At 39.0% G+C, this 15,230-nt stretch overlaps 1 protein-coding gene across 1 annotated transcript in view; it reads left to right on the plus strand.

Annotated features, from left to right (window-relative positions):
• CDH8 (cadherin 8) overlaps positions 1-15,230 on the plus strand; it is a 367,090-nt gene that overhangs the window by 193,436 nt on the left and 158,424 nt on the right. Inside the window, 3 exon segments of the mRNA XM_030299517.1 lie at positions 2,454-2,621; positions 6,889-7,076; positions 10,253-10,506. Of these exon segments, the coding sequence (XP_030155377.1) occupies positions 2,454-2,621; positions 6,889-7,076; positions 10,253-10,506 (610 nt within the window).

Raw genomic sequence — 15,230 nt, forward strand, 5'->3', positions numbered from 1 at the left:
TACACATTAGCCCGGGTATGCTATTTTTAACTGAGCCTCAATATTATTTTAATTTCGAATGTCTGAGAGATATCACAGTCTTTTTTTTTTTTTGATTTACACTCTCATGATGTATTTTAAAAAATGATGAGAATAATACATATCAAACTTCTCTGACTCTGAGGAAATTATCAAAATTATTCCACTGAAGTAACCTGAAAGGACTCTTGCATAGACTTCAACCTATCCACTTCTTTGGGGGAAAAAAATGATTCCTTCCTTGGGTAATTATATCAGTTACCTCTGATTATTAGATGTTATATAGTCCAAAGTCCAAAGGATGGCTTTAATTTATGATGAACTTAGAATGTGATGGTACCTAAACTTGACACACACTTGTGTAAATATCATGGGAGTAAAACAATTTTCCAATGCTTCCTACTGGAATTGGGCCCATAATGAAGGTATTCTGAGTTATGAAATATATATCCATAGCAGAATAGCCATATTGGCATCCCATCATGCTAATGATGAGGCTTTATTTGTTGTTGTTGTCTTAGCTCACGAGTTATATTTTGATATGATCAAATCCTGAAATAAGCCATTATATTGAAAAATATTATGTTACTATCAATATTTCCAAATAAGCACAGTTAACCAATTAGTGCTCCCTGAATGGGAGTCTTGAATATAAAAGTGGTTTCAAGGTGTAATAAAGTACATCAGAACTCACAGCTCTTCTTAGAGCCTGCACACTGTCTGGGTGGGATAGATTTCCCTGGGTACTCTTGTGCCTCGCCTGCTGTTCGAATAATTCAGGGACTTGAACTCTTTGTAAATCTTTTACAGACAGATGATTTAATTAGATCCTAAGAGTTAAAACAACCAAACCAAAAAAAAAAAAAAAAAAAAAAAAAAAACAACAAACCAAAAAAACAAAAACAAAACAAAACAAAAAAACCACAGGATTACAACTTTGGAAATGGCCAGATAGTGGCCCATCTTCCATTTGAACCAAACATGTAGGATATCCCTGGAGTTAGAAATGCAGGGGAAATTCTCTTTAATCCAGAACGTTTTATATTACTTGGGCCAGAGACATAACTCACACTTATTCAACAAGAATGTTTTGGGCTAGTCACAATAATTTTTATTATGGGCTTTTACCAATATGGTGTGTGGGGGTGTATTTTTTGACACAGAATTAAATAAAACTGCAGAACACAGAAAAAATATAGTGTCACCACTGTAAGGGATCTCATTGTTCTTTGAAATGGGAAAAACTGGAAATAACTGGAATATCCACTGATAGTCTGTTCATAAATGAACAATCATGCAGTTAAAAGAAGTAATGAGTTGGACCTCTAGATGCTAGTGAGCAAACAAAAGAGATCTCAAAGATATCTATTCTGTGATAAAAGAAAGTCCCAAAACAGTGCCTGTATCATGACCACATTTGTGGTTAAATGTTTATATGCATATACACATTTGTATGAATATACATATAATGGCTTTGAAATTATACACATCAAAATGTTAGCAATATTTATCTATAAAAAGAGGTATGAGAGTAAGGAGAGGGCTAAATAAAGATTTTCAAAATAACTTCAGAAGCATCTACCCAAATTTTGTATCTTTAACAAGAATATTAAATTACTGGTGAAACACATAAAGAAGCAGATGGATGAAACCCTGAAAATATATCAGAAAGGAAAAAGCTAACATTTTAGCACTGACGATGTTCTCTTATGTTGTATGGTCTTATGTTTTACCTCCTTTCTCTTTTCTCTGTTTTTAATTTTTTTCTAAATTTTGTATTACTTTTACAATGGAGAAAATGTAGCTAACTAATTAAAATATAAATGTTGAATAGTACCTTTGGATTTAGACACTCGCCTACATTAATTCTGATTGGTGTTTTATTCATCTGAGTTGATTCTAATAATGCATTTATTTCTTTCATCTCTCTGATGTATTTGTGAGCTTCAGAATAATTTATCTTTGACCTCAGAGCCTTCAAGCTATTTATGTATTTACTCCTCTTGTAGGGGAGCTGGAGTCTGTGATAAATTGTAAGATTCTTTCACTTCCAGGGTTTTCCTGGGTAGATGAGGCCATGTTTTGATTTATACTTTAATTCGGTAGGCAACAGTATGCCATTCAGTTTACTTTCTAATGTATATTTTTGCAAGTTCTCTTTTTTATACACTATAAAATGTATTTTTGCAAGTTAGCCACTAATGTCTGTGACTGAAATCTTTCAGTGTTGGCATCACTGATGCACACCAGTTAAAAGGCAAAAGAAAACAGAAGACTATCTGAGTGGGGACTTGATGTAGGCGTGTGTGTGTGTGTGTGTGTGTGTGTGAGAGAGAGAGAGAGAGAGAGAGAGAGAGAGAGAGAGAGAGAGATGCACACATTCATTTTGAATGAGCTGTCTTCCTGAAAGTCATTCTCCCATTTTTCCCCCTCAGCAATTATAAAAACTGCCCTTCCCAACATGGACAGAGAAGCCAAGGAGGAATACCTGGTTGTTATTCAAGCCAAAGATATGGGTGGACACTCTGGTGGCCTGTCTGGGACCACAACACTTACAGTGACCCTTACCGACGTAAATGACAATCCTCCGAAATTTGCCCAAAGTAAGTTTGTTCCCTACACTGGGTGAATATCTAATTACAATGTTTTCGTATTAATTTATTTTCTAATTTTTAGCAATATCCAAAAACCTGACAGCAATCATTGAATGTTTATTATATGCAAGGTATGCCAATGTGTGTGTGTCTGTGTGTATACACACACATATACACATACACACACACATAGATATGAAACCACCAACTCTCCTGTCATTTTGGTAATAAATATATTCTCATTTTACAGATTTTAAAGAAGCTGAGAAAATTTCCAAATATTTAGGGTATAGTAAATAGTGTAGCTAAGAGTTAGAACCAGTCAGTTACAGAACATCTGACTGCAAGACGTGTGCTTAGTTCTCCATTCCCTGGTACCTCCCCTTGTGAACTTGAGAGAGTAATTACAATGCACCTCAGATAGTGCTCTATCAATAGTCCCACTTTGTTTATAAGAGGAACCACATCTGTAGTGCCTTAGGAGGGGAAAGCAGATAGGCCGTGTACGGGATACTGGCCGCAAAAATAAACACTCTTTCCTGTGACTTCCTGTGGCTCCTTCAGCCATCAGTGATCACTGATCCTACTCATCCTTACTAAAGCCAGGCTCTGCCTCAGAAGCATCTCAACAAAATTCGAGGCAGCCACCATCCATGAATCAGGGAGACAATCATTGTTTTCCAATTTTATGTACGCTCACAGAACCGTTTCTTTTTTTTTCTTTTGTTTTTAAATTTTTAATTTATTTTGAGAGAGAGAGATTGAGCATGAGCAGGGGAAGGGCAGAGAGAGGGGAAGAGAGGGAATCCCAAGCAGGCTCCATGCTTCCCGATGCAATGTGGGGCTGGGTGTCATGAAGCCGTGAGATCATGACCTGAGCCAAAATCAAGAGTCGGATGCTTTAGCAACTGAATCACCCAGGTGCTCTACAGAACCATTTTCTTGTGAGCACTTATCCAAATACTCTGACAAACTGCATTGTGAAGACCTTTTGATGTGGAGACTCTTGAGTTGAGACATGAGTGATGACTAGGAATTAGCTGGAACAAGATGAAACTAGGGAAGTGGGGGGTGTGGTCATGGCAATGGGAGGAAGAGGATATCCCAAAGTCCTGTGAAAGAAGGGTATATGGCCCTAGGTGAGAATTAAAAGAATCTTATAATAGGGGCCCCACGATAGCTCAGTCGGTTGAGCATCTGACTCTTGATTTTTGTTCAAGTCATTATCTCATGGTTCATGAGATTGAGCTCTGTGAAGGGGTCTCTACTAATAGTGAAGAGCCTGCTTGGGATTCTCTCTCTCCCTCTCTCTCTGCCCCTCCCCACTGTCTTTCACAGTAAATAAATAACCTTACAAAAATCCTACTACAGTTGGAACACAGAGTCTAAAGAGTTAGGTTAGGCAAGAGTTAGCTATACTTGGATTTGGAGGCCATTCTGAGTATCATGATCTTTATTCTAAGATCGCTGGGAAGCCATTAAAAGGTTTTACATTATAGGTAAAGTAATAGAATTGGAATCCAGGGAAATAAGAGAAAATGAAATCTGGCCTCCTTCCAATGTGTTCTCCACACTGCAGCCACTTGAAGGGTGTGCATAAGCATTCATGTAAAAAGTGATGGCAGAGCTAGCACGCCAGGGTGGTCTCTGTGGAACTGGAGAAAGGTGTATAGGTGTGACAGATACTTAAGAGGTAATGATAACAAAATTTTAAGGATATGTTGTATTCTCAGTTGAAGAAGTGAGTTTTCACATTTTTGCAATGAGGGATTACATGCATGCTGGTGCTATTTGCTACGGTAGGGAATACCATAGGAGAACCTGTTGTGTTTTTTTTTAGGAGAATTTTTTAAAGTTTATTTATTTATTTTTTAAAAGAGAGAGAGAGAGAGAACGTGAGCAAGCATGAGCAGGGGAGGGGCAGAGACAGAAGGAGAGAGAGAGAGAATCCCAAGCAGGCTCCGCACTGTCAGCCTCTAGAGCCTGATGTGGAGGTCAATCTCACAAACTGTGAGATCATGACCTGAACCACAACCAGGAGTTGGATGCTCAATCAGCTGAGCCAACCAGGTGCCACTGAACAGAGAGAAGAGCAGGGAGAGGGATGAAGAGGGAGGTAGGGGGAGAGGGAGAGAGACAGATGGGGAGGGTGTTGAAAATGATACATTTAAGGTATTTTTGAGAATTTACCTGCAGAAAAAAATCAAAGGTAAAAAGAACAGAAAGGATGAATTTTCATTAGGAATTTCAGCATTTTCACTTCTGGCTATGCATAAATCTGATTAACAATGCAACCCTTTTAAACCAAATTATTGAAATGGAGAATACCATCCCTCCTATCCTTTCCCCAGCTCTCTTCTTTCCTTTTCAGTTGCCATTATAGTTAAGGATCTAATATGCAACTCTTCTTTCTCAGAAAATGATTGTTTCAATTCAGCAGTGGCAGGTGAGTTTCAAAAGTGTTCCCTTTCTTAGGAGTAATAACTGTTAACTATGATCACACTAATAGAGATGAGTGAGCAGAATAGGAATGGATAAATGTTCCATTTGCTTGGCTTCCCAAAGCTCCCTGATGTCGGACTAGCAGCAAGGTGAAACCCCTTGCTGGCTTACTGCCTTAACAAGCATACCTAGAGGGATCATCTCAAACCTTAACTGGAATATAAAGTTTGAAGGAAATGGAATCATTACACTAATTATGAGAGAATTGGGAGGCTTGTATTGGACGTGTGGATTTTCAGTGCCTACCTTATGGCAAAACTATTTGGAAAACATTTTTGTTCCCCAGTCCCATAATTTCATGATTCGAGGAGACATTTTTATTTCATCATTAAATAAAAGTGTGCTAGTGCTAGAAGAAAACCTTACCCATCATAGGAAATAATCTTGTTAGATTGGGTAGAATGAGCCTAGTTTATCCAAGGGACTCAGTGATTGAGTTCCAACTAGAATTGGGTAATGTTCTCTAGATTTAATTTTTCCTTTTGTTTTATAGCTCATCAAATATTTATTTATTCCCTTGTTTTGGTTCCAGTGGGACTAAAACTTCCTGATTGCCTTGACTTTGGGTTCCCCACAAACAGGCATTGAGACAGGAATTTGATTAGAAGTAGTTTATCTTGGAGATGATCCCAAGAAACGCCAGTGGGGAAGTGAGGATGTGTGCGAGAGAAGGATGGAGAGCCAATAATGTGCATTATCAAGCCGGCTACAACTGTGGAGGAACTGGAGCTTTATCCCATCGGGGAAACTCTGCAACACTGTAAATAGACAAAAGAAAAGAAATAGCTCAAGGTTACCCTACCAGAAAGGGGAGGAGCCTGGGATTCTATATCCTAAGTTGTGTGAGTCTTTGAGGGCTGCTTCTGAGAGGGCATTAATTTTCTGGTAGTTAAGGCCTGACAGGCAGTGGGCAAAATGGGTTCTGAAGGCCAGAAAAAAAGCCTCAGGCAAGAAATGCGGGAGTTGGCAGTTAGATGTGGGGCCGGTGTGTACTGAAGTGGTAATGGCCAGGGGTTATGGTCTCTTCCCTCTACCAATGAAATGAGTGACACCAATACAACAACTAAAGTGATTTGAGTAAAAATGGGACTGATACCACTAATCAGACACGTTTTACTGGCCCCACAGGAGAATGAACATACACTATGATTGCATTCTGCCTAGAGAGTCTTGGAAGTAGGATTTCTGGTCTTCAGAGCAATGAGGACTTTAGTAACAGGAGGACTGTTTCATGTGTCTGAACAGCTTGCTGCAGGGCACAGCAGAAGTTTAGTAATTGGATGTTATCAAAAATGGTCTACAGGTCTGTAAATATAAAGGTAACTTCAAAAGTGACTTTCAGTGTGTTACACATTACATCTTTCTGTGCTGAAATTAGCGTAGTATTTTATGTTGGGCAACAATGAATATCCCCATGGGCAGCCGGTGTGATTATACAGCAAATTGGAAAGAACATTCACATAGACTCCCTCATATCCCGATGTAAATTTGCTCCAAATATATGCTTGGTAAACATACAGTTGAATAAGTTTTATATCTCAGAAGAGTCTCGAAGAGGGATCACTTCTTCTTCTGGGAACTCTTTGACTCATTTAAAAGATTGTACATTTCGCAGCAAAATGGATATTTTTCTCTTTTCCATCACTGTCCTGTTAATATCTGTAGGTGTGCTCAGAACAAAGAAAGTACCCAATAAATATTTGCTGAATAGGTCAGTAAATGAATGGAAGTTGTGCAGTGCTCAGTGTCTTGTTTTGTTTTGTTTTTTCCTAAGGTCTGTATCACTTCTCAGTACCAGAAGATGTGGTTCTTGGCACTGCGATAGGAAGGGTAAAGGCCAACGATCAAGATATTGGTGAAAATGCACAGTCATCCTATGACATCATTGATGGAGATGGAACAGCGCTCTTTGAAATCACTTCTGATGCCCAGGCCCAGGATGGTATTATAAGGCTAAGAAAGGTAAGCTAAGGAAGATTTTGTTCGTCTTCCAAAGACGTCTTTGAAACTTGAGTTTTGAAGTTGACAGGGGTTGAGCGGACTTCCTGACATAATCTTAGGATTGGTAGAGGTTTAGCTTCTTCAGCTGTGAAAAAGCAGAGTCCTTTTTGCACCTCATAACCTTGGCCCCGGTTTCCCTTTCAGCTAACTGGGGGGCAACCAGTTACCATGGTGGTGTTGGTAGCATCCCATCTCACCCATTATTTCCCCTCATCTATGTCTCAGTGTTCTTCCCTAAGCCAAAGGAATTGGCTTACTTCCTTTGCAGAGCACCCTCGTCACAAAGGGAAGTCAACACTCAAAAGGTCACCCTCAAGCAATGAAGGACATAGATTGGTAGACAGTTCTTATTCATTGAAGAGATTATTCTGAGGCATATTGTCTATGGTTCTTAAGAGGATTCCCAGGAGGAAAAAGATTCAGATGCCCAGAGAGGTGGCAAGTTCAGTGGCCTTTAATCCTTCCCTATAGAACTCTCCCCATTTCCACACTCCTGCTTCCTGGAATATCTGCACAAAATATATTGAAGATTCCCAAGTTTTTATTGCAGGCTCTACTTTCAGAGAAACTCAAGGACAGACAAAACAGTCAGCCTGAGTTGTTCTGGTCAGCTCTAGCACTAGAAGGGCAGGGCCAACCCTCCTACCATTGGTTACTCCAAACCATGCATCAAAGGTCCAAGCATTATGGTAAACGAAGCTCCTCTTGGCCTTGCTTCTGGGTGTGGGGCTACCACGAGAGAAAGAAACATCTAGATGAGTAGTACAGATAATGTATGGCTATTGTATCTGCATTTGCCAGCAGCCGTTTCTTTTGTGATAGATGTGAAAAATTCTGTACAGTAGCTTCTGAATTTATTTATCATCATGACACCTACATTCATAAAAAAATATGTAGAATGCATTTCATTATCTTATGGGCATGGACCTTTGCAAGGGAAAATATCCTTTTATCCTCATCATGAGTATTTTTTTCAATACTGTTTTTCGAATCTTTTTCACAAAACAGTACAAATTAATTTTAATTAGATGTGTGTGTTCATGAATAAGAATATAAATGGCAGAGCACACTGTTGGGAGCCTGTCTTGATCAGCATTATATTCATGTGACTCCAAGCTTACTATCTAATTCTCTCCATCATGTTACACAGGAACGTGATTCCAACGGCCATGCTCTAAAAATCCCCCCTTGGAGAGATAGTAAGATTATGAACCTGGAGTTTCCTGGACATACTTTTTATACAAAATCAATGAATTTTTTTTAATTAATTTCAAGCGGAAAAAAAAAAAAAGGCTGCATTTATTTTAACTCTGTTCGGAACAACATTAGCTTTCTACCTGGCTTGAGTTTAGGTTAAGAGTTGGAAAGTATTTAAAAACTCATGTTTAAAATAGAATACAGTATAATTATGCTTGAGTCAATTATTGAATAACCCAGAGCCACATTTTCTTTAGCTAATGATTCCTAATGTCATTTTTATTGTTATTATTAACTGCCATCCTTTGCTACCATAAGGTGCTTTTATAAACTGAAGCAGTTAGCCGTGTGTTATAGTTTTATTCACTGTTATTCATAAATGTGTGACTATATACTACATGTTTTGACACTGAGAAACCCATGCATTTTCATGTAGAGAGCAATATGTAGGGAGTCATATGTCTACAATTCGTGGGTCTCCCGTTTGATAAGATCCTAAGGACACTAGGGATGTGTTTGGATACATTGTCATTATGTTGAACTAAGAAATAAACAGAACATAATCTGCTACACTTAACAGTGTTTGTGAGGAATTTGAAATTGCAAAATAATTACAGTAGGGGTGATTGGCAAATTTTTGCAAATGCTGATGTTGAATCGTCTATTCGTGGCTACGTGTGCCTACGAATTTCAGAATAGACAGGGAAGTGACTATATGCTTTGTTTACTAGAAAATATTTCCCCCAAAAGCCGAGTCCCATTAGAACTGAATTCAAGTAGAAAGATCGACCCCAATTTTGAAATAAAGATACATCTTTAAGCTTATACAGGAGTTCTGAAAGAGTTCCCTAATGCCAGCTTGTCTTCTGATGTATTTTTTTAAAAATCTGCATTGCAGATTGTGAAGAATTGCACCTCACACCTAAATTGTCTCTCTGAACTTTGACAGACGTTTATTCATGAAATCTGAAATATTACGAGTTGACAAGAATTGCAATGTAAGGAATCTGACACAGATTGGCTTCTGAGTATTTAGGGGGGCTAAATATTTTACCTAACTCTCTTCACCTAGGTCATTAGCTGAAGTCGTAGGGGCTTTTAAGGAATGAGATATTAATATGTCAGAAGTATTGTCAGTAATGGAGCAGTGAGGTAATTTCAAATTGCTTTTAAGTGGTTGGTGGAGGCACAGCCAGACCTAGTTATCTATATATATACTGCTCTCGCCCTTCCTTCTTCTAAATATAAACCCTGATAAATATGTATCTGCATACATATTTCTTTATATGCCCACCTGCTTCAGAGCCCAGAACTTATAATAGAGACCTTCTAAGAATACCCTAAAAAATAATAAACCTCATTTTAGCCACATGATCAGTAGAGCAGCGGTGATTTTAGAAGCGAAATCAGAAAACACTCTTTGTTGGGATTAGTGCTAAATTATGCTTTATAATGTCTCCTTGGACTAAACAATGATTATTTCTAGTTCTTTACATTTCACACACTGTTGCAGAAATGATAAAATATTCTTCCCAGATAGAGATTGTGTTCGATGCTGCCTTATCTCCTACCAGCAGAGGCCCGATTAACTGGCTGATTGGTATTCAGGTCGTGCCACCACTAGTAAAATTTTATTATGACTCTGAAGTGAAATTTTGATGGCACAATTCATGACTGTGAATATTTTGTGAATTCCAAGTGAAATGAGCAAAACAAAACAAAACAATAGGAGATTAGATTCACTGAGCTTGTATAATAAACAGATATCAATAAATGCCTGTAAAATTTACAGGTTGAATCTGAGGGAATGGAGAGTGATCCCATTAAGGCTCGCAAATGGGCTTAAATGCACATAACTATCATCCATCAGCATTATACTCATTTGTTCTTGCTGCTGTGGTCATTAGCGGGAAACATTCATCTTTGTCATTTCTTAACAGCCTCTGGACTTTGAGACCAAAAAATCCTATACGCTGAAGGTAGAGGCAGCCAATGTCCATATTGACCCACGTTTCAGCGGTAGGGGGCCCTTTAAAGACACGGCGACAGTCAAAATTGTTGTTGAGGATGCTGACGAGCCTCCTGTCTTCTCTTCACCTACTTACCTCCTCGAAGTTCATGAAAATGCTGCTCTAAACTCCGTGATTGGGCAAGTGACTGCTCGTGACCCTGATATCACCTCTAGTCCTATAAGGTATTCCTTTTATAATTTTTTTTAATGTTTATTTTTGAGACAAAGAGAGAAAGGGTGTGAGCTGGGGAGGGACAGAGAGAGAGAGAGGGAGACACAGAATCCGAAGCAGGATCCAGCATCTGAGCTGTCAGCACAGAGCCCGATGCAGGGCTCGGACTCACAAGGGGTGAGATCATGACCTGAGCAGAAGTCGGATGCTTAACCGACTGAGCCACCCAGGCGCCCCAGGTATTTCCTTTTTAAAAGGCATAGGGGCTACATCAAAGGACAAGCACATCAGTACAGAATGCAATTATGTGTACATTCTTTGTGGCTGCCTTTGGTAATTAGCTCACGTGGCTGAGGGATTTTGGTCAGCACAATGTCTGCATGTGTGTATGCACGTACGTGCCCAGGCACACATGTTCACACACACCTACTAAGAGCTACATGAAATACCCAGAGCCAGGAATATCAAGATGAATGAAGCCATTGCAGCTTTCAGAGAACTCAGTGAAAATACAAAATTGCATTTTTTTTTCTAGTATTGGGCAAGTATTGCTGGTTTGTCTTCTTTCTCTTCTGACAGTTACAGTGAACTATATATGTAAGAACTTGAGAGACATGAGACCCCACTGCCTCATTCAGTTCATTAAGAGGCCCTTATCTTATTTGTGTCATTAGTGTTTGGCTTTGAAATTATCTTCTTGTCACTTCATGGGCATTTCTGATAGGTCAGCATATCTGGATTGGCCCCTTTTAGACAAAATCTTTCTTTGCCATTAAACAAAAAAAATCTTTTGTTTATATTTTCCCTGCTCAGAATTTTTTCCCAAGATGAAACAATTCGATTGTTTCTTAATGTTTATTTATTTTTGGAAGAGAGAGCGAGAGCGAGAGGGAGAGAGAGAGATAGAGACAGACAGAGAGACCATGAGTGAGGGAGGAGCAGAGAGAAAGGGAGACACAGAATTGGAAGCAGGCTCCAGGCTCTGTGCTGTCAGCACAGAGCCCGACGTGGGGCTCGAACCTACAAACCATGAGATCATGACCTGAGCTGAAGTCGGATGTTTAACCAACTGAGCCACCCAGGTGCGCCAAGATGAAACAATTCTTTATTAACGTTTTTCTGCTTTTTTTAGAAATGAGGCTCAATTCCATTTTTTTTGTTATTGTTGTTGAACTGTGTACATCTTTTCTCTTTTGCCATTCATCTACATGAAACTACAGGTGCTGAAGCTACATAACATGAACACTGAAAATCTATAACATGTAAACTGGCTAATGATGTGCTTGAGTATAGATTTCAAATATTGTCTTAGAAAGCTTGTTGGAAGGGAGAGAGAGAAAGAGAGGGGGAGGGAGAGACAAGCAGGGAGAGAGGGAGAGGTGGGGAGAGGGAGGAATACAGTCTTAAAGAATTGTCCTTTTAATCTGGGAGTTAGATGTCAGTTCATCCCATCTCATTGAATGGATATATTTTCAACTAGTTTAATCACAGAAACTCTGGATAAGTGAGCTTTCTGCAAGTTTTATCTATTCACTTTTTTTTTTATGTATTAAATTTCCATTACTCACAAGGGCACTGAAACTGTGAGGCTACAAATGAAACTCACAGAATAGTCGGTGCCCCAAATAGTTTGGGCAAAAAATAATTCTTTTCAGATCCAGAAAAGCTGGTTTTAATACAAGCCACTTCAAAACTCAGGATAATGAAGAGGGTTTCCCAAAAGGATCCAAAAAAAAGAAAATTCCCTCAAAAGAGCCCAATCTCTGAGAAGATAAAATCGCACCTGGGGATTTGAAAAATGGTCAGGTGTCCATTCTCAGTTCTGAAGAAGTTCAACAAGCTATAGCCATACGGGATGTCCATAGTTGCCTAAGAGAATTGTATCTCTCAAAGGGCCAAGTGTTGAAAACAAGGGAAAAATGTATCCCGAGAAATAAATGTGCATGGTCATTCATTTTCTGACTACATATTGAAGTTATGAAATGGCTCTGTATTGCGATGCCAATATATAAATACAGGCCATATTTGTTAAATATTCTGTCCTGTTTCATGTTTTTACTACTTTTCCTCCGAAAGAACACAGAAAGGAGCAGTTTCCTCTTGCCTCACATCTCCAAGCATGACACAGAATGAAGGGAGAACTGAATGATGGGGCCAGTTTTAACCCTTGATTTTACACGATTTCTAAGCTTTTTAGCAAGGAACATACAAGGGCTCAGGAGTATGCCAAGTCAGGGGCCCTTACAGACAAGGGGGTTTCAGATATTGGGGCAATCACATATAAACCCCAAACATGGAATCCATAGTGGCAGTGGGAACACACTTCCAATGCAGAGATATGCTCTTAATCGGCTAGGAGAAGGTCTGAAGAACTGTTCATGCCACAGTGACAGGAACCTCAAATTGGCAGAACTGATTAAAAATCCATGCTTATGGTTGCCCACATATTTTTGCACATTCTGTTATCTATCCATATACTGATGCAAACGTGGAGATTTACTGATACCAACTCCTGGTTCCCAGGGAATCAAATGATGATTATCACTGTAGTTAACTGTTACTGTTATTGCTGTTGTTATTTTTATTATTACCACTGCTTTGAAAGGCAGGTGTAGAGGAAGCTTGAAGCTGGTTAGCAACAACTGTCTGGTTTAGAAGTGTTTTGTTTTCAGGCAAGCTAAAGGGGATTAGAGGCCATGTTACCTGGAGAGATGGACAGATAAGATACCACCTGATGACACTGACATCTGTGCCTCTGATAGATTTCAGGCAAGCGCTTATTCCTTGGCATCTATGGTCCCACCCAAAGAAGGGGAGAATACTGTTTCAAAGCATTTTACAGCAGGGCTTTGATGAGTGATTCAGAAGGCAAGCCCCCCTCAGTGTGCATGGAGGTGGACTGGATGCATGGGATGGGAACGTAAGAATCATCAACTGCATTTTTCAGCACTTCTGCTTTTCTGTACTTGTTCCCCTCCCCCCGCCGCCCATTTCATTGCGTTATGGAGAGCAGCTCTCCTCTCTCTTTGCACAATTGGTTAATTTGAGTAGAAAATTAAATTTTCTGACTAGCCAGAGCAATGCATGGTTCCTTCTGAGTCTAGCAGACAGATTTAGACCCATTTAACCTTTTTAAACAGAACTAGAGGACATGGATATTCAGGGAATTACTGAGTGACAAATAGCTATGCATTATTGTCTCTTTAGAACTGTTGTATTTTATATGCTGACAAGAAGGTACCCATCTTTTAGAGGAATGTTTACTTTGACATGCAGTAAGAAAGAGGCCTTTTTATGGCATTTGCTGTGTTTAAAAACTCAGTTGTTTATTGGTTGGTCAACTTCCCCTAAGACTCAACTTCTTTCTAGAGCACATCATCAAGTTGGAAATATCATGTATTTTAAAATTCTTATACCTAAACCTGTACTTTTTTTAACTTATTTTTTTAATTTAAATCCAAATTAGTTAACATATAGTTTAATAATGATTTCAGGAATAGAATTTAGTGTTTCATCGCTTACATATAACACCCAGTGCTCATCCCAGGAAGTGCCCTCCTTAATGCCCATTGCCCATTTAGCCCATCCCCTGACCCAACACCCTACCAACAACCCTCAAGTTCTCTGTATTTAAGAGTCTCTGTGGTTTGTCTCCCTCTATATTTTTATCTTATTTTTGTTTCCCTTCGTCTATCTTCATCTGTTGTGTTTTCTAACTTCCACATATGAATGCAATCATGATATTTGTGTTTCTCTCACTGACTTATTTTTCTTAGCATAATATACTCTAGTTCCATCCACATTGTTGCAAATGGCAATATTTTTGATCTTTGAGTACAATTCCATTGAATGTATATACCACATCTTCTTTATCCATTAATCAGTCTATTTGGGCTCTTTCCATACTTTGGCTATTGTCAACAGTGCTGCTATAAACATTGGGGTGCATGTGCCCCTTCAAATCAGCATTTTTTTAATTCTTTGGATAAATACCTAGTAGTGCAGTTGCTGGGTCATAGAGTAGTTCTAGTTTTAATTTTTTTTAGAGTTTATTTTTAAGAGAGACAGAACATGAGCAGAGGAGGGGCAGAGGGAGAGAAGGAGACACAGAATCTGAAGCAGGCTCCAGGCTCTGAGCTGTCAGCACAGAGCCTGACATGGGGCTCGAACTCGGGAACGGCCAGATCATGGCCAAGGCCAAAGTCAGATGCTTAACCAACTGAGCCACACAGGTGCCCCACTAGTTTTAATTTTTTGAGGAACATCCATACTGTTTTCCAGAGTGGCTGCACCAGTACCTAAACCTGTGTCTGTAACTACATTTGTATCTGTATCTTTGTCTATGCCCTTTCAGGGGAAAGTAGACAGTGGCATGGAGGGTCTTACCTTGTCCCTGCCAGGAACATTAATTAAATACTTGCTACTCTTTTCAATACTAAATGTCTCTGAGTAATATTGAATGAAGTCGGGTAAATTATTTATATTTAAAAAGGTGATACATTTTGAGCTTACATTTTGAGCAATCCTATCATTGCTACTTCCTCCAGCAGCTGGTCTCTGGAATTCTCTTAGACTCAGTTTCCTCATATGTATTTTGGGTTAATATCATGTCCCTCACAGGGTAACTGAAATAATTAAGTTATTAAATTTAAAAAATATAGTAGCTACTAGCATTGCCAGTTAATAAAGCCACCATCAATTTCATGTCCTAAACACAAATTAAAAATCCAGTATT

The sequence above is a fragment of the Lynx canadensis genome, chromosome E2 (assembly GCF_007474595.2).
Source record: "Lynx canadensis isolate LIC74 chromosome E2, mLynCan4.pri.v2, whole genome shotgun sequence".
Classification (NCBI taxonomy): domain Eukaryota; kingdom Metazoa; phylum Chordata; class Mammalia; order Carnivora; family Felidae; genus Lynx; species Lynx canadensis.